This window comes from Bos grunniens, chromosome 27, assembly GCF_055505025.1.
Source record: "Bos grunniens cultivar Pamir isolate PY7600 chromosome 27, Bosgru_T2T1.0, whole genome shotgun sequence".
NCBI lineage: Eukaryota > Metazoa > Chordata > Mammalia > Artiodactyla > Bovidae > Bos > Bos grunniens.
In genome coordinates, this window is record NC_141191.1 from 36,107,963 (window position 1) to 36,133,503 (window position 25,541).

The 25,541-nt window shown below is 38.4% G+C and overlaps 1 protein-coding gene across 1 annotated transcript in view; it reads left to right on the forward strand.

Annotated features, from left to right (window-relative positions):
- Window positions 1-25,541, forward strand: part of LOC147343796 (disintegrin and metalloproteinase domain-containing protein 5-like) — a 124,738-nt gene that overhangs the window by 35,404 nt on the left and 63,793 nt on the right. The window contains 4 exon segments of the mRNA XM_086380423.1: window positions 5,536-5,607; window positions 5,806-5,969; window positions 6,725-6,806; window positions 22,559-22,695. Coding sequence (XP_086236549.1) covers window positions 5,536-5,607; window positions 5,806-5,969; window positions 6,725-6,806; window positions 22,559-22,695 — 455 coding nt within the window.

Sequence of the window (25,541 nt, forward strand, 5' to 3'; positions counted from 1 at the left end):
CTCTGAATATTCATTGGAAAGACTGATGCTGAAGCTGAAGCTCTAATAGCTTGGTCATCTGATTCAAAGAGTCGACTCACTGGAAAAGACCCTGATGCTGGGGAAGATTGAAGGCAAAAGGAAAAGAGGGCAACAAAGTATGAGATGGTTAAATAGCATGACCGACTCAGTGGACATAAGTTTGAGCAAACTCCAGGAGACAGTGAAGGACAAGGAAGCCTGAAGTGCTGCAGTCCATAAGGCAGCAAACAGTCACCACAGCTTAGTGACTGAACAACAACAACAAAAGTGGGAGAATTTAATTGTATATAAATCATATCTCAATAAATTTGATGTAAAATTTTGAGTTGGGTAACACTAAAAAACACATATGTCAAAAAACTGTATACCAACTTTATCACTATGTCATAAAGAAAGAGGAATGCAATATATGCATTATCAGTTAGCAGAAAGTGGTACTGACTTATTTATATAACCATACTTAGTATCTTCCTAGTAAGAGTTATATGCATTTTGGAAAAAAGAAGTCTGGTGAATCCTCAAAATTTTTGATTGTCACCTCATAAGCAATTGAGCCCTTTTTTATCTAGGTGAATCCAGTTGTTCAATATTTAAACTATCTGAAAATACTATAAAATACTGAAGGTATAACCTTGAACTCATATAGAACCTATCTGCTTAAAATATTACCTTATAGCAAAAATCAAAAGGAAATACCCTGTGGGCATTAACAGGAAAAATAGAAAGCTATTAATTAGCTTCATTTATTACAATAATGGAATGGATTAAATATTTCCATTAATGTGCAAAGAATCTCAATTTAGATGACATTTGTGAGACAGCTTAAAAGTAGCACTGTTAGGTATAAAATATTTTTTAAAAGACTAGCAAATATGTCAAGATTAGCTGTTAAAAAAAGAAAATCCGGATGATATTACTAACAGATAAAGTTTGGGATAGAACAATGCAAGTAGGAGAATGAAAGAAACATTTTATATTGAACGTTACAATTCAAATTAAAGATGAGTTTCTAATAATGAGCATTTAGTAATGAGTAAATTATGATTAAAGTATAAAAATAAAACTCTGATAGTAATCAGAAGAATCTAAGAAAAACTAGAGTGTGTGCATGTGTGTGTTAGGCTTTAACAGATAGACAGGAAATAAATTTTAACATATAAAGATCAAATTATTTATCAGCTTGCTTTACTAAATACTCACTGTAAAAACCAATTTGTGAAAACTATCATAATATATTAAAACAATAAGGAATAAAAGAGGTAAGGGAAAATTAATACAACTTAAAAATTAAGTACAATTTTGAGTAATTTTTCAAGGAAAAAAAAAAACTATAGTTATTAGCTATTTAATGTTGTGCGCTTCCCTGGTGGTTCAGACAGTAAATAATCTGCCTGCAATGCAGGAGACCCAAGTTCGATCCCTAGGTTGGGAATATCTCCTGGAGAAGGAAATGGCAACCCACTTCAGTATTCTTGCCTGCAGAATCCTATGCACAGACGAACCTGGTAGACGACAGTCCATGGGGTCTCAGAGTTGGACAGGACTGAAGCGACTTAGCACATATAATATTTAAAAAATTTGGAGGATATGTATTAATCAAAAGAGGCTAAGTTGTGCTATGGTAAAAAATATCCTCCAAATCTTAATGGCTAGCCATAGTTTAATTTTCATTCATTCAATCCGTGTCAACCATGCTTCTGGCTGACTCTCCAGGGCAGCAGTTTTCCATGTGTTGGCTCAGTACTAGAAAATACTTAGATATTTTGGCATGTCTAGATTGATTGTTTCTTTTCCAATTGCCAAACCTGCCAGGCGAGTGTATGCTCCTTGGTTCTTTATCTCGTCACAACAATGATTCGGAGCGACGGACATTAAAGCCCTAGGTGCGTCACAGCTCTCAGATCTTAGAACAAACCATGTCATGGCTCTTAGACAAATCAGTGTTACAGCTCTATTTTATTTATAAGATAGCAGGAGAATCCATCCTCGAAGAAGAGAAGAGAGTGGAGGAGCACGTCAGTGTGCGTGGTGGTGGGGGGGGGGGGGGCGGGGAGAGAGAGACAGAAAGAGCATGGGCACGCGGGAGAGAGAGAAAGAGAAAGAGCATACTCACGCGGCGTGGGGTGGGGGTAGGGGGTGGCGGGGAGGTGAGGTAGAGGGGGAGAGGGAGAGAGCGAGAGAGAGCGCTTGGCTCCTCCTTTTATATGTTTTCTTCCCCCTGGGCCTGCCCTATGCAAATAGGGCTCAGCGAGGAGTGCTGTTCTACTTGAAGTCCTCACTCGGCCCTCGGACCTTTTTTGACCTTCTTTTGTTCTATTTTCGCGGGCTTTTCCCTTCCTTGTCTTTTAGCTACTGCCATTTTGGACTCCTTTTCCCTATTCTACCTAACAAACCCATGGAAGTGCCGATTAGAGAGATGTGAGCTACATTAAGGAAATGCTTCTCGGAAGTGACCTGCATCACTTTTGCCTTCATTGTCTTGGCCAAAGTGAATTGGCTGGCTGTGCTTGTCTTTAAAAGAAGGGTTCTTGAATTAGATACTACACTTGCTCTTAGCCAAAATGAACATGAAATTGGACAAACTTCGGAAGATGGTGAGGGACAGGTAAGCCTGGTGTGCTGCAATCCATAAGGTTGCAAAGAGGTGGACATGACTGGGAGACTGAACAACAGCTTGAGTTAAAAGAGAACTGAATATTGGTAAACAGGGATAATGCCTGTCGCAGAGGATAGCATCAAAGCTAAACAGGGAGGAAATCCACACTCTTAAATAGTTTCTATTAGAAAAATAAGAATGAAAAAATTTGAATGAAGCTTTCACTTTGAACTTTTAAAGTTGTTTGAAGTTGTTGAAAAGATAAATAGGCAGAAAGTGTGATTAAGCGAAAAGACAGAAAACATGCTATGGTATTAAAAAGGACTAAGATGTGGCCTTTGGGGGAGTTTAAAACAAACAAATGAAAATTTCACAAATTCTCCAATGGAGATAAGAATTTAAATCTTCACATTGTACATCCTGATAGTTCAGATGGTAAAGACCCCTTTTCAATGCAATGCGGGAGACCCCTTTTCAATTCCTGGGTTGGGTTGATCCGCTGAAGAAGGGATAGGCTACCTGCTCCAGTATTCTTGGGCTTCCCTTGTGGCTCAGCTGGTAAAGAACCGACCTGCAATGTGGGAGACATGGGGTTCAGTCCCTGGATTGGGAAGATCCCCTGGAGAAGGGAAAGACTACCCACAGTATTCTGGCCTGGAGAATTCCATGGACTGTATAGTCCATGGGGTTGTGATAGCTTACGGTGAATGATGTCGGATTCGTGATGTCCAAGGAAGATTCAGCTTTGGGACCAGGGACCAAGCTTTATCACTCAAGAGCTTTTGCATAGCAGAGTTTTATTAAAGTGAAAAGGGGACAAAGAAAGCTTCTGACACAGACATCAGAAGGATGATGGAGAGTTCCCCCCTCCCTTAGTCTAAGCAAGGGAGTTATATACTTTTTAAATTCAGTCAGTTCAGTTCAGTCGCTCAGTCGTGTCCAACTCTTTGCAACCCATGAATCGCAGCACGCCAGGCCTCCCTGTCCCTCACCAACTCCCGGAGTTCACTCAGACTCATTGCAATAAATCAGAAGAATGTTGCAAAGTTGTAAAAATTTTACTAGACCCACTCCCACAATTTACATTTTAAGATAACAGGATTAGACAAGGTTTTCAGGAAGGAGAAACTGTCCTCAAGCTGGATACATTGTTGTTATATAATCCTTAGTACAGAGTTTAAACTGAGTTGTTTGTTGTGTAATCATCAAGCTTAAAGAAAAAAATGTTTTATGTAACTAAGACTAAGGAATGTAGAGAAAAAACCCGTTTGTCCTTTCCTCCTCCTTGAGAATTCCAGACCCCATCTCCTCTTCAGGGACCCCAGACTTCTTATCAAGCAGCCTAGGAATTGACTCTCAGTCGCAGAGTTGGACTCGATTTTCACTTTCACGTCACTTTCACTGAACATCTTAACACAATCAAACCCAGGTGGTGCTAGGGGTAAAGAACCCATCTGCCAATATAGGAGACATCAGAGATGCAGGTTTGATCCCTCGGTTGGGAAGATCTAGAGGAGGGCACTGCCAACCCACTACAGTTTCCTTACTTGAAGAATCTCATGGACTGAGGAGGCTGGGGGGCTGCAGTCCATAGGGCTGCAAAGAGTCGGGTATGACTGAAGCAACTTAGCACAACATGCATGCATATGTCAATTATATTTCAAGAAAATGAAAATATAAAGAATTTGAATGGATCAATTTCCAATGTTAAATATAGATAATTTTAAAGGAGAGTTTTAAAAAAATGTTTTAGGAAAATATAATTCATAGGCGAATATAATTCTAGAGTGTAGAAACAACAAGCAACTTAATTTTAGGTAGTGCTTTAATATATAGTAAGCAACATTTATTTGCTCAATTTTGATAAAGTATGCATGCATACACACATGACCTATAAGGCCATATTTCTGAAAGCTACAAACTTCTAAACAAAATATTATATTAATTTTGCTAGTATATTAATAAAATGTAATGTTTTATTCAAAGAATATAATAATGGCTTAATATTAAGTAATAATGAAGTGTAATGCATCAATATGTCAGAAGACAAAAATGATTATTATTTTGGTATGCTTCAGAAATGCTTTATATCAAAATTCAACTTTATTTTTAATTAGTTTTATAAATGGGAATATGTATAAGTGTTTCTCAACATAATCTAAAATATCCATCTTAAACTGGACACATTTAATGATGAAATATTTGAGAATTTCCAGTGAAAAATCATGAGCAAAGCTCACATTTCTGATATTCACCATTGTTTTTTAACATTTTCCTGGCATTTTTAAGCAGTTAGACATAGAAAGAGCTGATTGGAATAAAGAAGCATTAAAAATACAAGTTACATGGTGATGTCAGAGGATGTATCCTAACATAATGTCCATGATCACTTTAATAGTAAACCTTTTATTAAAGATTTTCCCTCTTTATGCATACATTTTTTAGTTCATGATTATATGTATTATTTTAGAAATAAGTACATTATGAAATAACACAAAAACTTTTATCATTCAATTTTCATGAACAATAAATAATGCCAAAAGTTAAGTGCGTTAGACATTATTTAAAACATTATTTACATGGGAATACATGTAAACTCATGGCTGATTCATGTCAATGTATGGCAAAAACCATTACAATATTGTAAAATAATTAGCCTCCCATTGAAATTAAAAGTATCATGTTATTATATATTTTTAGTTATCTATTATGTAAATACCATAGATTTAGGTAATTTATTCAAAGTATTGTTCATGCATATGCAAAGTACTGTTCATTTACATATATAAATGTAAATAAGCATTTCATGGATTTCAGTTGGAATGTGACCTTCTGGCTACTTTAGTATATAGCATATTGTACATGTGTGGTATATTAATAGTATCCATTATTTCTAAATGATAATGTATCTTTTTCAGTTTGATTACATGGGCTCTGATATAAACATTGTAACACAGAAGATTATGCAGATCATTGGCCTTGTTAACACCGTAAGTTATTTAAACTATTTTTAAAATTTATTTTGTAAAAATATAGATAATATGAATTGATGTATGTAATATTTTGTCATACTTTTGAAAAGTTTCCACATTCAAAATACTGAATTAAATGTCTTAAATATGCCTTTACAAAAATTTAATACAGTGTTCAAATTTATATAAAAATTTTCATTTATTTTCTCCATTTAGATGTTTATCCAGTTAAAACTTACTGTTAGAATATCGTCCATAGAGGTTTGGTCAGATAAAAATAAAATTTCTATTGAAGGACCTCCTCATAGTGTTTTATATAAATTTTTAACCTGGAAGTATGAATTTACCTCCCGACCTCATCATATTGCATACTTATTTGCGTGAGTATAGTATCTCATATTTCTATAAATAAATAACATCAAATGATTTTATATATTAATTATGAAAAATAAACATTTACTTAATGTACACTGAGTTCTGTAAATTTGGTAGACACCATCGGATGAGCAAAAAATGTAGGTTAAAATCTTTGTCTTCAAGTAGCTAACCAACATAAAATTACCTGAAAAAAGTAAAGTTACATAAAAGTATTGAAATAACTAAAGGAGGTTAATTATGAGTGACATAATTTTGTTTTTTTACTTCTCTTGGCTTATAAACTTTTACTGTTATCTCTACATTCTTTTCTCTCATCTGATTAATTTTTGTGATTTTATTTTCTAAATCACATGAATATCTAGATTCTAATGCAGAGAAAACTTATTTATGCTTAGTAAAGTAATATGCTTAGTAATACATTTAGTGAAAAGATAAATGAGGAGGTCACAGAAAATTGAATTTATAGGGTCATAAATGTAGAGGGAACCTGCATAAAATTATAAGCATTAGTCAATAGTATTTTGCATAAATTATCATGCCTCATACTTCTTATTATTCTGTATACTTATCAGATTGAGTGTTTACAGATATGTATTGAAACATTCTTATTGAAAGTTTGAGAAAAATATATTCAAATAGTAAGATTCAGTGTAGCATGGTACTTAGGATATCATATTTGTTAAATAATGTTTGCTGCTGTAAAAATTATTAATAATACTATTGAAATGTAATTATAAAGAAAATTGTTATTTTTTAGCTTCAAAGAAAATCCTACTTTTATAGGAGTCACAGTTCCTGGAGAAATATGTGGTAAGATTGCTGTTGGAGGAGTTGCTCTGGTATGTAATTACTAACAAGTTGGCTCTGATTATTCTCATGTTCCAAATTTCCTAAATATTTCAAGGTATGAGTATATATATATTGCTAAATTTGTTCCTCCATTCCAGTACTCATGCCTGGAGAATCCCATGGATGGAGGAGCCTGGTAGGCTGCAGACCATGGGGTCGCGAAGAGTCAGACACGACTGAATGACTTCCCTTTTACTTTTCACTTTCACGCATTGGAGAAGGAAATGGCAACCCACTCCGGTGTTCTTGCCTGGAGAATTCCAGGGACGGGGTAGCCTGGTGGGCTGCCGTCTATGGGGACGCACAGAGTCGGACACGACTGAAGTAACTTAGCAGTTAGCAGTTAATAGTGTTATTATTACTAATTAGGATCATAATTAAAATTAAACTGTATATAATTTCTTTAAAATAAGAATATTTACAAACTGAACAGATTAAAATTTATTGTTTTAAAAAGCATTTGGCCTTTGTAAGTCTGTTTGTATTGAGCAGTGGTATGCTTGCTATGGAATGAGGTTCGTGACATTGTACAGGAGACAGGGATCAAGACCATTCCCATAGAAAAGAAATGCAAAAAAGCAAAATGGCTGTCTGGGGAGGCCTTACAAATAGCTGTGAAAAGAAGAGAAGTGAAAAGCAAAGGAGAAAAGGAAAGATATAAACATCTGAATGCAGAGTTCCAAAGAATAGCAAGAAGAGATAAGAAAGCCTTCTTCAGCAATCAGTGCAAAGAAATAGAAGAAAACAACAGAATGGGAAAGACTAGGGATCTCTTCAAGAAAATCAGAGATACCAAAGGAACATTTCATGCAGAGATGAGCTTGATAAAGGACAGAAATGGTATGGACCTAACAGAAGCAGAAGATATTAAGAAGAGGTGGCAAGAATACACAGAAGAACTGTACAAAAAATCTTCACGACCCAGATAATCACAATGGTGTGATCACTGACCTAGAGCCAGACATCCTGGAATGTGAAGTCAAGTGGGCCTTAGAAAGCATCACTACGAACAAAGCTAGTGGAGGTGACGGAATTCCAGTTGAACTATTCCAAATCCTGATGGATGATGCTGTGAAAGTGCTGCACTCAATATGCCAGCATATTTGGAAAACTCAGCAGTGGCCACAGGACTGGAAAAGGTCAGTTTTCTTTCCAATCCCAAAGAAAGGCAATGCCAAAGAATGCTCAAACTCCCCCACAATTGCACTCATCTCACACGCTAGTAAGGTAATGCTTAAAATTCTCCAAGCCAGGCTTCAACAATATGTGAACCGTGAACTTCTTGATGTTCAAGCTGATTTTAGAAAAGGCAGAGGAACCAGAGATCAAATTGCCAACATCCACTGGATCATGGAAAAAGCAAGAGAGTTCCAGAAAAACATCTATTTCTGCTTTATTGACTATGCCAAAGCCTTTGACTGTGTGGATCACAATAAACTGTGGAAAATTCTGAAAGAGATGGGAATACCAGACCACCTGATCTGCCCCTTGAGAAATTTGTATGCAGGTCAGGAAGCAACAGTTAGAACTGGACATGGAACAACAGACTGGTTCCAAATAGGAAAAGGAGTTCGTCAAGGCTGTATATTGTCACCCTGTTTATTTAACTTATATGCAGAGTACATCATGAGAAACACTGGACTGGAAGAAACACAAGCTGAAATCAAGATTGCCGGGAGAAATATCAATAACCTCAGATATGCAGATGACACCACCTTTATGGCAGAAAGTGAAGAGAAACTAAAAAGCCTCTTGATAAAAGTGAAAGTGGAGAGTGAAAAAGTTGGCTTAAAAGTCAACATTCAGAAAACGAAGATCATGGCATCCAGTCCCACCACTTCATGGGAAATAGATGGGGAAGCAGTGGAAACAGTGTCAGACTTTATTTTTCTGGGCTCCAAAATCACTACAGATGGTGACTGCAGCCATGAAATTAAAAGACGCTTACTCCTTGGAAGGAAGGTTATGACCAACCTAGATAGCATATTGAAAAGCAGAGACATTACTTTGCCAACAAAGGTTCGTCTAGTCAGGGCTATGGTTTTTCCTGTGGTCATGTATGGATGTGAGAGTTGGACTGTGAAGAAGGCTGAGCGCCGAAGAATTGATGCTTTTGAACTATGGTGTTGGAGAAGACTCTTGAGAGTCCCTTGGACTGCAAGGAGATCCAACCAGTCCATTCTGAAGGAGATCAGCCCTGGGATTTCTTTGGAAGGAATGATGCTAAAGCTGAAACTCCAGTACTTTGGCCACCTCATGCAAAGAGTTGACTCATTGGAAAAGACTCTGATGCTGGGAGGGATTGGGGGCAGGAGGAGAAGGGGACGACAGAGGATGAGATGGCTGGATGGCATCACTGACTCAATGGACGTGAGTCTGAGTAAACTGCGGGAGTTGGTGATGGACAGGGAGGCCTGGCATGCTGCGATTTATGGGGTTGCAAAGAGTTGGACATGATTGAGCGAGTGATCTGATCTGATCTGATGCTTGCATCAATATTTATTATAGAATCAATGCTATTTTAATTATTAAACATTTTCCTCAATATTAATGACCAGAAATATCAATAAAAATAAATATCAAATAAATATCAAATAAAATAATTTTATTCAAAATTAATAATTTGTATACATTCATGTGCTTTTTAAAATTAAGTGACATTGATTATTTTTCTAATTCAGGGTAGCTTTTATTACTGTATTCAATTCTTTGTTATGTGTTTAGAGGAAGCAGGCTGTTGCTGGAAGGAACAGTCATCAGATATTCATAATCTGTTGTGTTCTGTTGTGTTCATAATCTGTAAAATTTTATCCCTTTACAGCAAGCTATATAAAAAGTAGCAAAGGGAGCTAATTACAGTGCTCCAGAAAAATAAGGCTATACTGTGATTTTTATACTGACCCACTTATATATTTAGTTGACTTTTAGTAGCATGTACAGTACTCTTGCCTGGAAAATCCCATGGACAGAGGAGCCTGGTAGGCTTCAGTCCATGGGGTCGCTGAGTCAGACACGACTGAGCAACTTCACTTTGACTTTTCACTTTCATGCATTGGAGAAGGAAATGGCAACCCACTCCAGCGTTCTTGCCTGGAGAATCCCAGGGACGGGGGGGCCTGGTGGGCGGCCATCTATGGGGTTGTACAGAGTCAGACACGACTGACGTGACTTAGCAGCACAGTGATTCAAACTGCCATCCACAGAACAGATTTAAAATCTGTACAGGTATGTACTTGCTACCACAATTAAAAAGACATATTGATTGATTAGATAAATAAAGCCAGTTCTGGAGCTTATTTATTAGCATAGCTAAAGAAGAATCAGGTATTTCCTAGGAATTTGTTTTTATTCTCAGTCTTTGCTCTTGGTCCCCTTTCACCCAAAGCCTGAGGAAAGGCCAATATTTCTGTTTTTGTGCCAGCACCATGCTATTCTGACTTCTATAGCTTTTTTTTTTTTTTCTATAGTATGAAGTCAGGGAGCCTGATTCCTGCAACTCCATTTTTTCTTTCTCAAGATTGCTATTCAGGGTCTTTTGTATTTCCATAGAAATTGTATAATTTTTTATTATAGTTCTGTGGAAAATGCTGTTGGTAATTTGATAACAATTGTATCAAATCTGTAGACTGCCTTGGGTATTATAATCATTTGACAATATTGAGTATTCCAATCCAAGAGCATGTTATATCTTTTCATCTATTTATGTCATCTTTGATTTCTTTTCTCAGCATTTTTAGTTTTCTGAGTATAGGTCTTTTGTCTCTTTAGATGGGTTTATTGCTAAGTATTTTATTATTTTTGATGCAGGAGTTGTTTTCAGTTGCTCAGTTGTGTCCAACTGCATGTCAGGCTTCCCTGTGCTTCACCATCTCCTGGAGCTTGCTCAAACTCATGTCCATTGACTTGGTGATGCCATCCAACCATCTCTTTCTCTGTCATCCCCTTCTCCTGCTGCCTTCAGTCTTTCCCAGCATCAGGCCTTTTCTAATGAGTCGGCTCTTTGCATCAGGTGCCCAGAGTATTGGAGTTTCAGCTTCAGCATAAGTCCTTCCAATGAATATTCAGGATTGATTTCGTTTAAGATTGACTTGTTTGATCTCCTTGCAGTCTAAGGGACTCTATACTTTGTTCCATTGATCTTTGTACCACCCTCATGGCAGAAAGTGAAGAGGAACTAAAAAGCCTCTTGATGAAAGTGGAGAGTGAAAAAGTTGGCTTAAAGCTCAACATTCAGAAAACTAAGATCATGACATCTGGTCCCATCACTTCATGGGAAATAGATGGGGAAACAGTGGAAACAGTGTCAGACTTTATTTTTTGGGGCTCCAAAATCACCAAAGATGGTGATTGCACCCATGAAATTAAAAGACGCTTACTCCTTGGAAGGAAAGTTATGACCAACCTAGATAGCATATTCAAAAGCAGAGACATTAGTTTGCTAACAAAGGTCCATCTAGTCAAGGCTATGGTTTTTCCAGTGGTCATGTATGGATGTGAGAGTTGGACTGTGAAGAAAGCTGAGCACCGAAGAATTGATGCTTTTGAACAGTGGTGTTGGAGAAGACTCTTGAGAATCCCTTGGACTACAAGGAGATCCAACCAGTCCATTGTAAAGGAGATCAGTCCTGGGTATTCTTTGGAAGGAATGATGCTAAAGCTGAAACTCCAATACTTTGGCCACCTGATGCGAAGAGTTGACTCATTGGAAAAGACTCTGATGCTGGGAGGGATTGGGGGCAGGAGGAGAAGGGGACAACAGAGGATGAGATGACTGGATGGCATCACCAACTCGATGGACGTGAGTTTGGGTGAACTCCAGAAGTTGGTGATGGACAGGGAGGCCTGGCGTGCTGCAATTCATGGGGTCGCAAAGAGTCCGACACAACTGAGCGACTGAACTGAACTGGGCATACAATATTGTATAAATTTCTTATTCAGGCTTAACTGACATACATTAATATTAGTTTCAGGTGTAAAACATAGTGATTTGTTATTTGTATATATTGCAAAATGATCACCACAAAAATCTAGTTAACATCTATCATCACAAATAGTTACAGAATTTAATACTGTTTTGATTACTACAGCTTTGTAATATAGTTTGAAATCAGGAAACATGATACCTCCAGATTTATTCTTTGTTTTCAAGATTTCTTCAACTATTTGGGGCCATTTAGATCAGATCAGATCAGTCATTCAGTCGTGTCCGACTCTTTGCGATCCCATGAATCCCAGCACGCCAGGGCTCCCTGTCCATCACCAACTCCTGGAGTTTACTCAGACTCACATCCATCGAGTCAGTGATGCCATCCAGCCATCTCATCCTCTGTCGTCCCCTTCTCCTCCTGCCCCCAATCCCTCCCAGCATCAGAGTCTTTTCCAACGAGTCAACTCTTTGCATGAGGTGGCCAAAGTACTGGAGTTTCAGCTTTAGCATCATTCCCTCCAAAGAAATCCCAGGGCTGATCTCCTTCAGAATGGACTGATTGGATCTCCTTGCAGTCCAAGGGACTCTCAAGAATCTTCTCCAATACCACAGTTCAAAAGCATCAATTCTTCGGCACTCAGCCTTCTTCACAGTCCAACTCTCACATCCATACATGACCACAGGAAAAACCATAGCCTTGACTAGACGAACTTTTGTTGGCAAAGTAATGTCTCTGCTTTTGAATATGCTATCTAGGTTGGTCATAACCTTCCTTCCAAGGAGTAAGCATCTTTTAATTTCATGGTTGCAGTCACCTTCTGTAGTGATTTTGGAGCCCAGAAAAATAAAGTCTGACACTGTTTCCACTGTTTCCCCATCTATTTCCCACGAAGTGATGGGATGGGATGCCATGATCTTCGTTTTCTGAATGTTGAGCTTTAAGCCAACTTTTTCACTCTCCATTTTCACTTTCATCAAGAGGCTTTTGAGTTCCTCTTCACTTTCTGCCATAATGGTGGTGTCATCTGCATATCTGAGGTTATTGATATTTCTCCCGGCAATCTTGATTCCAGTTTGTGTTTCTTCCAGTCCAGCGTTTCTCATGATGTACTCTGCATATAAGTTAAATAAACAGGGTGACAATATACAGCCTTGACGAACTCCTTTTCCTATTTGGAACCAGTCTGTTGTTCCATGTCCAGTTCTAACTGTTGCTTCCTGACCTGCATACAAATTTCTCAAGGGGCAGATCAGGTGGTCTGGTATTCCCATCTCTTTCAGAATTTTCCACAGTTTATTGTGATCCCTACCATTCAAATTTTAGGATTGTTTTATTTTGGTGAAAATTGCCATTAGAATTTTCATAGAGGTTGCACTGAACCTGTAGATGGCCTTGGGTAAAATGGACATTTTAACAATATTAATTCTTAACAATAATTATTAACAATATTAATTCCATGAACATGGAATATCTTTTCATTTATTTGTGTCTTTCTCAGTTTCTTTCCGGAGAAGGCAATGGCAACCCACTCCAGTACTCTTGCCTGGAAGATCCCATGGATGGAGGAGCCTAGTAGGCTGCAGTCCATGGGGTTGCTAAGAGTCGGACACGACTGAGCGACTTCACTTTGACTTTTCACTTTCATGCATTGGAGAAGGAAATGGCAACCCACTCCAGTGTTTTGCCTGGAGAATCCCAGGAAGGGCGGAGCCTAGTAGGTTGCTGTCTATGGGATTGCACAGAGTTGGACACGACTGAAGTGACTTAGCAGCAGCAGCAGCAGCAGCAGCAGCAGTTTCTTTCCTCATTGTCTTACAGTTTTCAGTGTATAATTCATATCCTTGATTATATTTTGTTCTTTTTAATACGGTTGTAAATGGGAGTGTTTACTTAATTTATTTTACTGATAATGTACTATTAATGTCTAGAAACACAACAGACTTTCTTATATTGACTGTGTGTCTAGAGACTCTACTGAATTAATGTATTAGTTCTAACTGGATTTGTGTGTGTGTGTGTGTGTGTGTGTGTGTGTGTGTGTAGTTTTAGGATTTTATATGTATAATATCTTGTAATTTGGCAAAAGTGACAGTTTTACTTCTTGTTTTCCCATTTTGGATGTCTTTTTTTCCCTTGTCTCATTGCCCTGGCTTGGACTTCCATACTATGCTGTATAAAAGTGGCGACAGTGGGCATTTTTGTCTTATTCTTGTTCTTAGAGGAAAAACTTTTCATCTTTTTAACAGTGAATGTGATGTTAGGTGTGGGCTTGTTGGATGTGGCCTTTATTGTTATATGTTACCTTCATTTCCATTTAGTTGGGAGTTCTTAAAAATCATAAATGGATATTGACTTTTGTCTATTTTCTATTCATTACCCTTGTTCCCTGTTTCTTTTTAAAATCTTCCATTTTCCTTTTTTTGCCTTCCGTGGTTTTAACTGCACATATTATATTATTTCATTTTCTCTTCTTTCTAGAATAGTAATTACATTAAAAAATTTAAGCAGACACCCTAGAATTTATAACATATACATTTACAAGTACTTTTATTGTAATGTAGTTTGAATTAACTACACTAAACTAACTTAACTAAAGAACAAGATAATCTACTTTGAAAAAATTTCAGGGTTACCTGGGATATGTTTTCATTAGGTATGGAAATACACGCAGATAGGAGAATGGCTGTCATCCAGAAGTTCACCGTACTTACAGTTCCCTAGAAACAAGAAATATGCTACAGCATTCAGGGGCCACATAAAAAAGCACCCGGTTTGATCAAGAAGCATAGGAGGCAGAGGGAAATGTGGTCAAGAGCCTCTTACAGTTTCACTGGGAAGAAACGGGAGAGATTAAACAGGTCTCCAGTTGGCTAGTTTCAACAGGCCATAAGGCATAGAAGCTGTCCTTAGTTTTATGGTACCCAGCCCTGGTGTGACCTTGGCAGGTGGATAGCAGCCTGGTGTATGTGAGTCTGATAAAGTGGATGGTAAGGTATATGGGCTCTGGATTGACTGGTTTGTGTATGAAAGGTGTATTTGTAGGTGAGTTGTCTACTTTGTGAAGCAATTGGAAAACTCTTAAGAGGGGCAGACCTCCAAGTTGATAGGGCCCTAGATATGAAAGCATCAGAATACAGAAAATGTGATATTAATAAAGTTAGTCCTGTTGTGCTTTCAAATATTATCAAACTTTTGACATAGCAGAAGAAGAGACTTTTAGGGCCTAGGGCATAAGTTTTGCTAAACAGCATAGAAAACATTTTATTATGAGAGTTAAAAGGAGAAACACAAGTAAAAGTATAAGGATTTCTTGTAAGCCAACCTGTAACTAAATTTCCCATTTGTATGATGTCAGCAAAAGAAATATATCTCAAATTTCTGGAGTCTCTAACAGTGTTTGTGCAGTTATAAATTGTATTAAAAATTATATGTGTTTTTTTGGACAATAATATCCCCGTGTATGTGGGGAATAAAGGTGGCAAATCAGTCAGGCAATTTATCTTGTCAGAGAGTGTCAGTAGATTAGTTTGGTAAAGCACATATAAAGATTCATGGGTTTTGTATGTATGCAAAGGGAATGGCGGTTGTGGTGGTCATGGTCAGGGATGTAGGGTGGGAGGTTGTACAGTGGTAGAAAACTAGAGAAAGTAGTAGAAGAAGGCACTGGGGAGTGAGTGGCCCTCTTCCTAGGGTCAAGGGGCTTCACTAGGGAAAGCAATAACCTCCACCAGTTTTTAGAATAGCACAGATTTTCATTTAGACATGGAGTGTAGGGATATATACTTTGATAGAAAACAGATAAGTATACCCTTGTCGTGGGCTATACAGAGAGCAAGCTCAGGAAGTGCCATAGAGTCCCTAATTCAAAGTAAGAAAACCATTACATGACCTGTGTGCCATTTGTGCCTTGGGAGCAGCAGTCCCTGGGCATGCCTGGGGTGGTAGTTTTGGTGTCTGAGGGGAAGTGGTCTCTGTGCAGGATGCAGAGTCATCTCCAACAGGCAGGTCTTAGGCTGGAGTGATGTTATTTGAGGTGATACCATCTCTAGCAGTGAGATCCTGGACCAGTGCAATGTTGTTTGGGGGTGTAGAACTAGGATATCCTTTTAAAGGTGATACTGACTTGAGTTAATGCACGTTTTATTTTCATGGCTCCGTGGTATTAAAATGATGCTAAAGGCCTTGTGTCATTTGAAGGCAATGTTGGGCCTGTGACTTTGGCTTATAAATACCTGCTAACTCCAGGGGCTTGTGGATACACAGCAACCAAAAGTGACATTGGTACCTCTGCAGAGCCTGACTGGCACAGCCCCAGTTACGTGTGGCTTGATCTAAAAGTGTTCAACAGTCTAAGGTTTTGCCCTATTAGATGATGGCAAGAATTCTGTTAAAAATAGGTTTTAAATTATATGACCTGAGTTTGGTTTATGTTGTTAAGAAAAAGTCAGGTTCTTTGCCATTTGAAATATTTATACCTGTGTTTAGGGCTCCATAATCATGCTGAAGGCAGGCACCCTAATTTGGCCGGTCAGTATGGGCCTTCTGCCTCAGTTGTTGGTTTGGTTAATGAGAGGCGAGCTGGTGAAGTCTTTAGTTTGTAAGATTTGTATTAGCCAAACTTGAAGGCGTGTGGGCCTCAGCATTTGCCATGTCTGGTTGGAAAAATGGCTTACTTGAAGGATTTGGGCCTCCAGATGGCAAACCAATGAAAATATTGAGACTAACAGTAATGAGATGAACAGTCAACAGAATGTTGTATAGCTGCACCTGAGAGGCTTTTGTTTTTTATTTGTTTGTTTTTGTGGTAATGAAAGTTTAGGCTCAAATGGATCTCATATCAGATTAGCAACTGCTTAGACCATGAGGAAATCTGTGGTTAACAGAACTCAGAAGAATATGGATCTGGATCTGGTCTCCAACACTTATGGGTTGGGGCAAGATAAAAATTTCCAGCAGTAAGGGAGACATAATTAAAGGGACTTACCAGTGAGTCCTTACATACATGAAGACGAGACATAACTCCCTTTAAACATAGGGAAGGGAAATGGAAAAATGTTTTAAAGTTTGTGTGGTGTGAGTCAGACAAGGATCCTTGAATTAAGAGAGATTAAGAGCTTGGGCAATATAGATACCCATTTAGGAGTTAATTTGTTGGACCAGAATTTGAAAAAGAATTGTTTGAAGAAACCTTATGTCTCTGAATTAAACCACTGATCTGGACCCTATGCGGACATGAAAGTTTTATTGAATGTCTTTTCCAAGAGATCAGCGTTATGTCTTCTGAGAAATAAAATGTGTTCCTTGGTTAGTATTTTCCTTTTCCTTGGTTACCATTAATGATGTCTATAACTAGGAAGAGAATAAAATGTGTCCTGTCAAGGGCTTCTGTTTTGTCCTAAGAACTGCTTTTGATCAAAACCTGGGAGCCAAAAAAAAACAAAACAAAAAAGGGACCTAGAGAGTGTCATACTGAGTGAAATAAGAGAAAGAGAAATATCATATGGCATCCCTTATATGGAGAATCTAAAAAGAAATGATGCAAACGAACTATTTATGAAACAGAAAAAGACTCACATGCTTTAGTTCAGTTCAGTTCAGTCGCTCAGTCGTGTCCGATTCTTTGTGACCCCATGAATTGCAGCACGGCAGGCATCCCTGTCCATCACCAACTCCCAGAGTTCACTCAGACTCACGTCCATCGAGTCAGTGATGCCATGAGCCATCTCAACTTCTGTTGTCCCCTTCCCCTCCTGCCCCCAATCCCTCCCAGCATCAGAGTCTTTTCCAATGAGTCAACTCTTCGCATCAGGTGGCCAGAGTACTGGAGTTTCAGCTTTAGCATCATTCCCTCCAAAGAAATTCCAGGGCTGATCTCCTTCAAAATGGACTGGTTGGAACTCCTTGCAGTCCAAGGGACTCTCAAGAGTCTTCTCCAACACCACAGTTCAAAAGCATCAATTCTTTGGAGCTCAGCCTTCTTCACAGTCCAACTCTCACATCCATACGTAACCACAGGAAAAACCAAAGCCTTGACTAGACAGACCTTTGTTGGCAAGGTAAAGTCTCAGCTTTTGAATATGCTATCTAGGTTGGTCATAACTTTCCTTCCAAGGAGTAAGCGTCTTTTAATTTCATGGCTGCAGTCACCATCTGCAGTGATTTTGGAGCCCACAAAAATAAAGTCTGACACTGTTTCCACTGTTTCCCCATCTATTTCCTATGAAGTGATGGGACCGGATGCCATGATCTTCGTTTTCTGAATGTTGAGCTTTAAGCCAACTTTTTCACTCTCCTCTTTCACTTTCATCAAGAGGCTGTTTAGTTCCTCTTCACTTTCTGCCATAAGGGTGGTGTCATCTGCATATCTGAGGTTATTGATATTTCTCCCAGCAATCTTGATTCCAGTTTGTGTTTCTTCCAGTCCAGTGTTTCTCATGATGTACTCTGCATATAAGTTAAATAAGCAGGGTGACAATATACAGCCTTGACGAACTCCTTTTCCTATTTGGAACCAGTCTGTTGTTCCATGTCCAGTTCTAACTGTTGCTTCCTGACCTGCATACAGATTTCTCAAGAGGCAGGTCAGGTGGTCTGGTATTCCCATCTCTTTCAGAATTTTCCACAGTTTATTGTGATCCACACAGTCAAAGGCTTTGGCATAATCAATAAAGCAGAAATAGATGTTTTAATGGAACTCTCTTGCTTTTTCCATGATCCAGCGGATGTTGACAATTTGATCTCTGGTTCCTCTGCCTTTTCTAAAACCAGCTTGAACATCAGGAAGTTCACGGTTCACGTATTGCTGAAGCCTGGCTTGGAGAATTTTGAGCATTCTTTTACTAGCGTGTGAGATGAGTGCAATTGTGCTGTAGTTTGAGCATTCTTTGGCATTGCCTTTCTTTGGGATTGGAATGAAAACTGACCTTTTCCAATCCTGTGGCCACTGCTGAGTTTTCCAAATTTGCTGTCATATTGAGTGCAGCACTTTCACAGCATCATCTTTCAGGATTTGAAATAGCTCCACTGGAATTCCATCACCTCCACTAGCTTTGTGTGCAGTGATGCTTTCTAAGGCCCACTTGACTTCACATTTCAGGATGTCTGGTTCTAGGTGAGTGATCACACCATCGTGATTATCTTGGTCGTGAAGATCTTTTTTGTATAGTTCTGTGTATTCTTGCCACCTCTTCTGCTTCTGTTAGGTTCATACCATTTCTGTCCTTTATCGAGCCCATCTTTGCATGAAATGTTCCCTTGGTATCTCTAATTTTCTTGAAGAGATCTCTAGTCTTTCCCATTCTGTTGTTTTCCTCTATTTCTTTGCATTGATCACTGAAGAAGGCTTTCTTATCTCTCCTTGCTATTCTTTGGAACTCTGCATTCAGATGCTTATATCTTTCCTTTTCTCCTTTGCTTTTTGCTTCTCTTCTTTTCACAGCTATTTGTAAGGCCTCCCCAGACAGCCATTTTGCTTTTTTGCATTTCTTTTCCATGGGGATGGTCTTGATCCCTGTCTCCTGTACAATGTCACGAACCTCAGTCCATAGTTCATCAGGCAGTCTATCTATCAGATCTAGGCCCTTAAATCTACTTCTCACTTCCACTGTATAATCATAAGGGATTTGATTTAGGTCATACCTGAATGGTCTAGTGGTTTTCCCTACTTTCTTCAATTTCAGTCTGAATTTGTCCTGGTCTTGTTTTTGCTGACTGTATAGAGCTTCTCCATCTTTGGCTGCAAAGAATATAATCAATCTGATTTCGGTGTTGACCATCTGGTGATGTCCATGTATAGAGTCTTCTCTTGTGTTGTTGGAAGAGGGTGTTTGTTATGACCAGTGCATTTTCTTGGCAAAACTCTATCAGTCTTTGCCCTGCTTCATTCCATATTCCAAGGCCAAATTTGCCTGTTACTCCAGGTGTTTCTTGACTTCCTACTTTTGCATTTAGTCCCCTATAATGAAAAGGACATCTTTTTTGGGTGTTAGTTCTAAAAGGGCTTGTAGGTTTTCATAGAACCATTCAACTTCAGCTTCTTCAGTGTACTGGTTGGGACATAGACTTGGATTACTGTGAGAATGAATTTATGGTAACAGAGTTGGGGGGAAGGGTGAGGGGAAGGGATAGTTAGGGAGTTTGGGATGGACATGTACATCTTCTCCTCTGAACTGTTTTTGCCATTCCCTCACAATGCCACCTTTCTCTTGATGCATCAAGAACCCAAATACTATTTTCAGAGCAGTTTTCGGTTCACAGCACCATTGAGATGGAAGTCCATGTGTTCCTTTCACCTGTACTTGCACAGCCTTCTTTGGTGTCAGCATCACTCACAGGGTGGTATACTTCTCACAACTGGTGAACATACACTGACCCATTAAAATAGCCAGAGTTCGTATTTGCCTTGGGGTTCAATCCTGGTGTTCTACATTCTATGGATTTGGTCAAATAATGACATGTATCCATCATTATGGTATCATGCACAGTATTTTCACTGCCTTAAAAATCCTCTGTGCTCTGTCAGTTAATTTCTCCCCTCCCCACCTGCAACCATGGATCTTCTATTTTTTTCCTCCAGAATGTCATATAGTTGGAATCATACAGTATATAGTCTCTGCAGGTTGGCTTCTTTAATTTAGTAGTATGCACTTAAATTTCTTCCTTGTCTTTTCATGACCTTGCAGCTCATTTCTTTTTAGGGCTGAATAATATTCCATTGTCTGAAACATGCCCCAGTTTATCTATTCACTTACTAAAGGACATCAGGAATGCTTACAAGTCTTGGAAGTTATGAATAAAGCTGCTGTAAACATCTATACAGATATTGGGAATGGCCCAAAAGAAAACAACCATGCCTACTGAGGATGTTTTAGTTATCTGTCACTATAGATAACTAATTAGTTGTCTATTCCTATTGCTATGTAACTGGTTGTACCAAACCGTATCACATGGAAACAACACAGTTCTGTGGATCAGTAATCTAGAAACAGTTTAGTGGGTGAAATTAAGATGCTAGTTGTGATACTCTTAAGGTTCAACACAGGGTATTTGCTTTCAAGTGCTATCATGTGGCTGTTGGAAGACCTCAAAAACTATTTCCCAGCTCACTTCTGAGGGCCTCTCCACAGTCCTGCTTCATGATATAGTAGCTGTCTTCCCCCAGGGTGAATGAGAGAGAAAGACATAGGATCCAAGAAATCACTTTTTTTATATTGCTTTTCTTGGAAATGATTTGTTGACTACTTATGACTTCTGCTTTATTGACTATGCCAAAGCCTTTGATTGTTTGGATCACAACAAACTGTGGAAAATTCTGAAAGCAACGGGAACACCAGACCACCTTACCTACCTCCCGAGAAATATGTATGCAGGTCAAGAAGCAACAGTTAGAACTGGACATGGAACGACAGACTGGTTCTAAATCAGGAAAGGAGTACATCAAGGCTGTATATTGTCACCCTGCTTATTTAACTTATATGCAGAGTACATCATGCAAAATGCCAGGCTGGATGAAGCACAAGCTGGAATCAAGATTGCTGGGAGAAATATCAATAACCTCAGATACGCAGATGACACCACCCTTATGGCAGAAAGCAAAGAAGAACTTAAGAGTCTCTTGATGAAAGTGAAAGAGGAGAGTGAAAAAGCTGGCTTAAAACTCAACATTCAGAAAACTAAGATCATGGCATCTGGTCCCATCACTTCATGGGGAAAGATATGGGGAAACAATGGAAATAGTGACAGACTTTGTTTCCTTGGGCTCCAAATCACTGCAGATGGTGACTGCAGCCATGAAATTAAAAGATGCTTGCTCCTTGGAAGAAAAGCTATGACCAACCTAGACAAGATATTAAAAAGCAGAGACATTACTTTGCCAACAAAGGTATGTCTAGTCAAAGCTATGGTTTTTTCTAGTAGTCATGTATGGATGTGAGAGTTGGACTATAAAGAAAGCTGAGCACCAAAGAATTGATGCTTTTGAACTGTGGTGTTGGAGAAGACTCTTGAGAGTCCCTTGGGTTGCAAGGAGATCAAACCAGTCCATCCTAAAGGAAATCAGTCCTGAATATTCACTGAAAGGACTGATGTTGAAGCTGAAACTCCAATACTTTGGCCACCTGATGTGAAGAACTGACTCATTGGAAAAGACCCTGATGCCGGGAAGGATTGAAGGCAGGAGGCGAAGGGGACGACAGAGGATGAGATGGTTGGATGGCATCACCGACTTGATGGACATGAGTTTGAGCAAGCTCCGGGAGTTGGTGATGGATAGGGAGGTCTGGTGTGCTGCAGTCCGTGGGGTCGCAAAGAGTTGGACACGACTGAGCGCTTGAACTGACTGACTGAATGACTGGAAATGATGACCTGTCACTTCTGCTATATTAAATTAATTAGAATCAAGTCAGAAAGTCCAGCCTACAGTCACTGGAATGGGAATACACAGGCGCATCAATATCATTGGGACCTGTTTTAGAGACTGTTTACTATAAAGAGAATGTAGGATTGATTATTAAAAGATTATAAAAGCATTTTGTTTAAAATAATTCAAAGAAGTAATGCCTTGTGATGGTTAAGCCCTATTTGCTAAGATAGGTGGTATTGTCAGTTAATAGTATCTTGAAATTAAAGTGTTGTGTTACTCCTCCATTCATGTTTAATAATACTTGTATAACTCAACTACAGATGTATCTGCATAAGTATCTTGGCTGCATTTTATGAATGAATTTTATATACTAATTTTCAATTAAATACATAATTTTTTACAACTGAATATGTTCCTTAGCTAACTAATTTTCTTTTATTTCCCTTATATTTAGTATATAGAGGGTTTATCGTTGGAGGCATATGCTGTCAGTATTGTGCAGTTGCTTGGCCTTAATGTGGGAATGAGTTATGATAATACTGAGATCTGCCATTGTTCAGGTGATGTTTGCACAATGTCACCGGAAGCTTTGTAAGACAATTTTCTTTATTAAATACACACTGTACTTAAGTTGTCTTTTGGGGGGTAGTTAGGAACTTTATGTTTCTAATAGTCAAACTGAGTTAATTGATAGTTATAGAGAACTATACCCAACTTTAGGATACACATCCTTTTTAAGTACATACACCAAAATAGTCCCAAATCCCCACACCTCTCTATGCCTCGGGACATTTCTCTTCCTCCTTCCTACCTTCCAGAGTCTGACTTCAGTTTTTATCTGAAGGCTAGATTGAAGGTACCTTCTGGGGCACAACATGTGAATTGTGTAATTTCAGTGATTCTGCGTGAAATCAAATGCTTTAATATTTGCATTATACAGTGTAGGGACGGATAGTGCAGTTCATGTGAGCATTTTTTTTTTTTTTAATTTAGAAAGACATTAAGTTGCAAATAAGTAACTATGCCCCACTGAGAGAGATTACTGAAAAAAAAAAAAAAAAAGCTTTTTTTTTTTTTTTAAATTAGTATCATTTAAGGGGTCCTGCATTTCCATTTTGCATTGATTCCTGCAAATCATGTAGCCACTCCTGGTTGAGCCACATCACTACCAAGACTTGTTATGCTCAGTTTGTTTAACCTGAATCATTTTGGGGTTGTAAAATACCTCATATTGATTTTAATCTGAATTTTCGAGGAAGCTAATGATGTTGAACATATTTTCATGCTTTATAGCTTTGTGCTTTATATCTTATTAGAAGAGCCTATTTAAACATCTGCCCATTAAAAAAATAAATTAGATTTTCTATGTTCTGGCTATTAGTTCTTTGCCAGATATGTGATTTTTGAGTATTTTATCCTCTAGGGTACCATTTTTAAGATAGCTGGTGCACTAGGACGGCCCAGAGTAATGGTATGGGGAGGGAGGAGGGAGGAGGGTTCGGGATAGGGAACACATGTATACCTGTGGCGGATTCATTTTGATGTTTGGCAAAACTAATACAATTATGTAAAGTTTAAAAAAAAAAAAAGATAACGTTTTTAATTTTGGTGAAATACAGTGAGTCAAATTTTTCTTTATGCATTGTGGTTTTATAATTCTTTTGTTCAGTTTTGTAATACGTTTCAAGTTGATTATTGTGTATGTGTTTAACTTTATTTTAATTTTTGCCCTATGGATTTCCAGTCATTCCAATAGCACTTGTTGAAAAGACCTTCCTTTCCTCCACTTAAGTGCCTTGGTGACTTTGTAAAAAACCAATTTATCATAAATGTGTGAATTTTTATTGGACTCTCTATTTTATGTCATTAATCTGTATGGTTATCCTTATAGAAAAGCTTGTTATCTCTATTACTGTAGCTTTATATTCAATTTTTGAAATCAGATAGTTTAAGTCCCCAAGTTTTTTACCTTTTCCAGAATTGTTTTGGGTATTCTAGGTCCTTTGCTGGAGAAGGCAATGGCACCCCACTCCAGTACTCTTGCCTGGAAAATCCCATGGATAGAGGAGCCTAGTAGGCTGCAGTCCATGGGATTGCTAAGAGTCGGATACGACTGAGCGACTTCACTTTGACTTTTCACTTTCATGCATTGGAGAAGGAAATGGCAACCCACTCCAGTGTTCTTGCCTGGAGAATCCCAGGGACGGGAGAGCCTGGTGGGCTGTCGTCTATGGGGTTGCACAGAGTCGGACATGACTGAAGTGACTTAGCAATAGGTCCTTTGCATTTTCTTAAACAATTTTTTTTGGTCAGATTTCCAATTCTTATGAAAACTTTAGAGATTTTAAAAATTTGAAATATAGATTATTTATCACATTATGTTAGTTTGGGTACATAGCATAATAATTATGACTTTTGGTGAATATAAATATATAAATCTCTGTATCATGGTGTTAATCAGGCTATGCCACATTTCCATCTGCATGGAAATTTCTTTTGTGAACTTTGCTGTGTTTAGTCGCTCAGTTGTGTCTGACCTTTGAGATCCCATGGACTGTAGCCTGCCAGGCTCCTCTGTCCATAGGGATTCTCCAGGAAAGAGTATTGGAGTGGGTGCCATGTCCTCCTCCAGGGGATCTTCCCAACCGAGGGATCAAACTCAGGTCTCTCGCATTGCAGGCAACTTAATTTACCATCTGAGCCACTTTGGCTGTCCTTTTATTTATTTATTATTTTTTTCTTTTTATTTTATTTTTAAACTTTACAATATTGTATTAGTTTTGCCAAATATCGAAATGAATCCGCCACAGGTATACCTGTGTTCCCCATCCTGAACCCTCCTCCCTCCTCCCTCCCCATACCCTCCCTCTGGGTCGTCCCAGTACACCAGCCCCAAGCATCCAGTATCATGCATCAAACCTGGACTGGCGACTCATTTCATACATGATATTATACATGTTTCAATGCCATTCTCCCAAATCTCCCCACCCTCTCCCTCTCCCACAGAGTCCATAAGACTGTTCTATACATCAGTGTCTCTTTTGCTGTCTCGTACACAGGGTTATTGTTACCATCTTTCTAAATTCCATATATATGCGTTAGTATACTGTATTGGTGTTTTTCTGTCCTTTTACCTTCTACCCTCCTCTAAGCAACTGCTGATCTGATTTCTATCAATGCAGTTAGCTTTACTGGCTCTAGAATATTATGTAAATTGGATGATATGCACTCTCTTTTGAGTGTTCATGCTATAAAGTTACAATTACTCTCAATTATTTAAACATTTTTTTCTTTAATTATTTGAATATATTTGTAATGGCTCCTTTCAAGTATTTTTGTGTCAGATCTAACACCTGGGCCATCTCAGTGTTGCTTATTATTGGCTGCTTCTTAAAAATTGACTATGTATTACATTTTCTTATTTCTTTGTATGATTA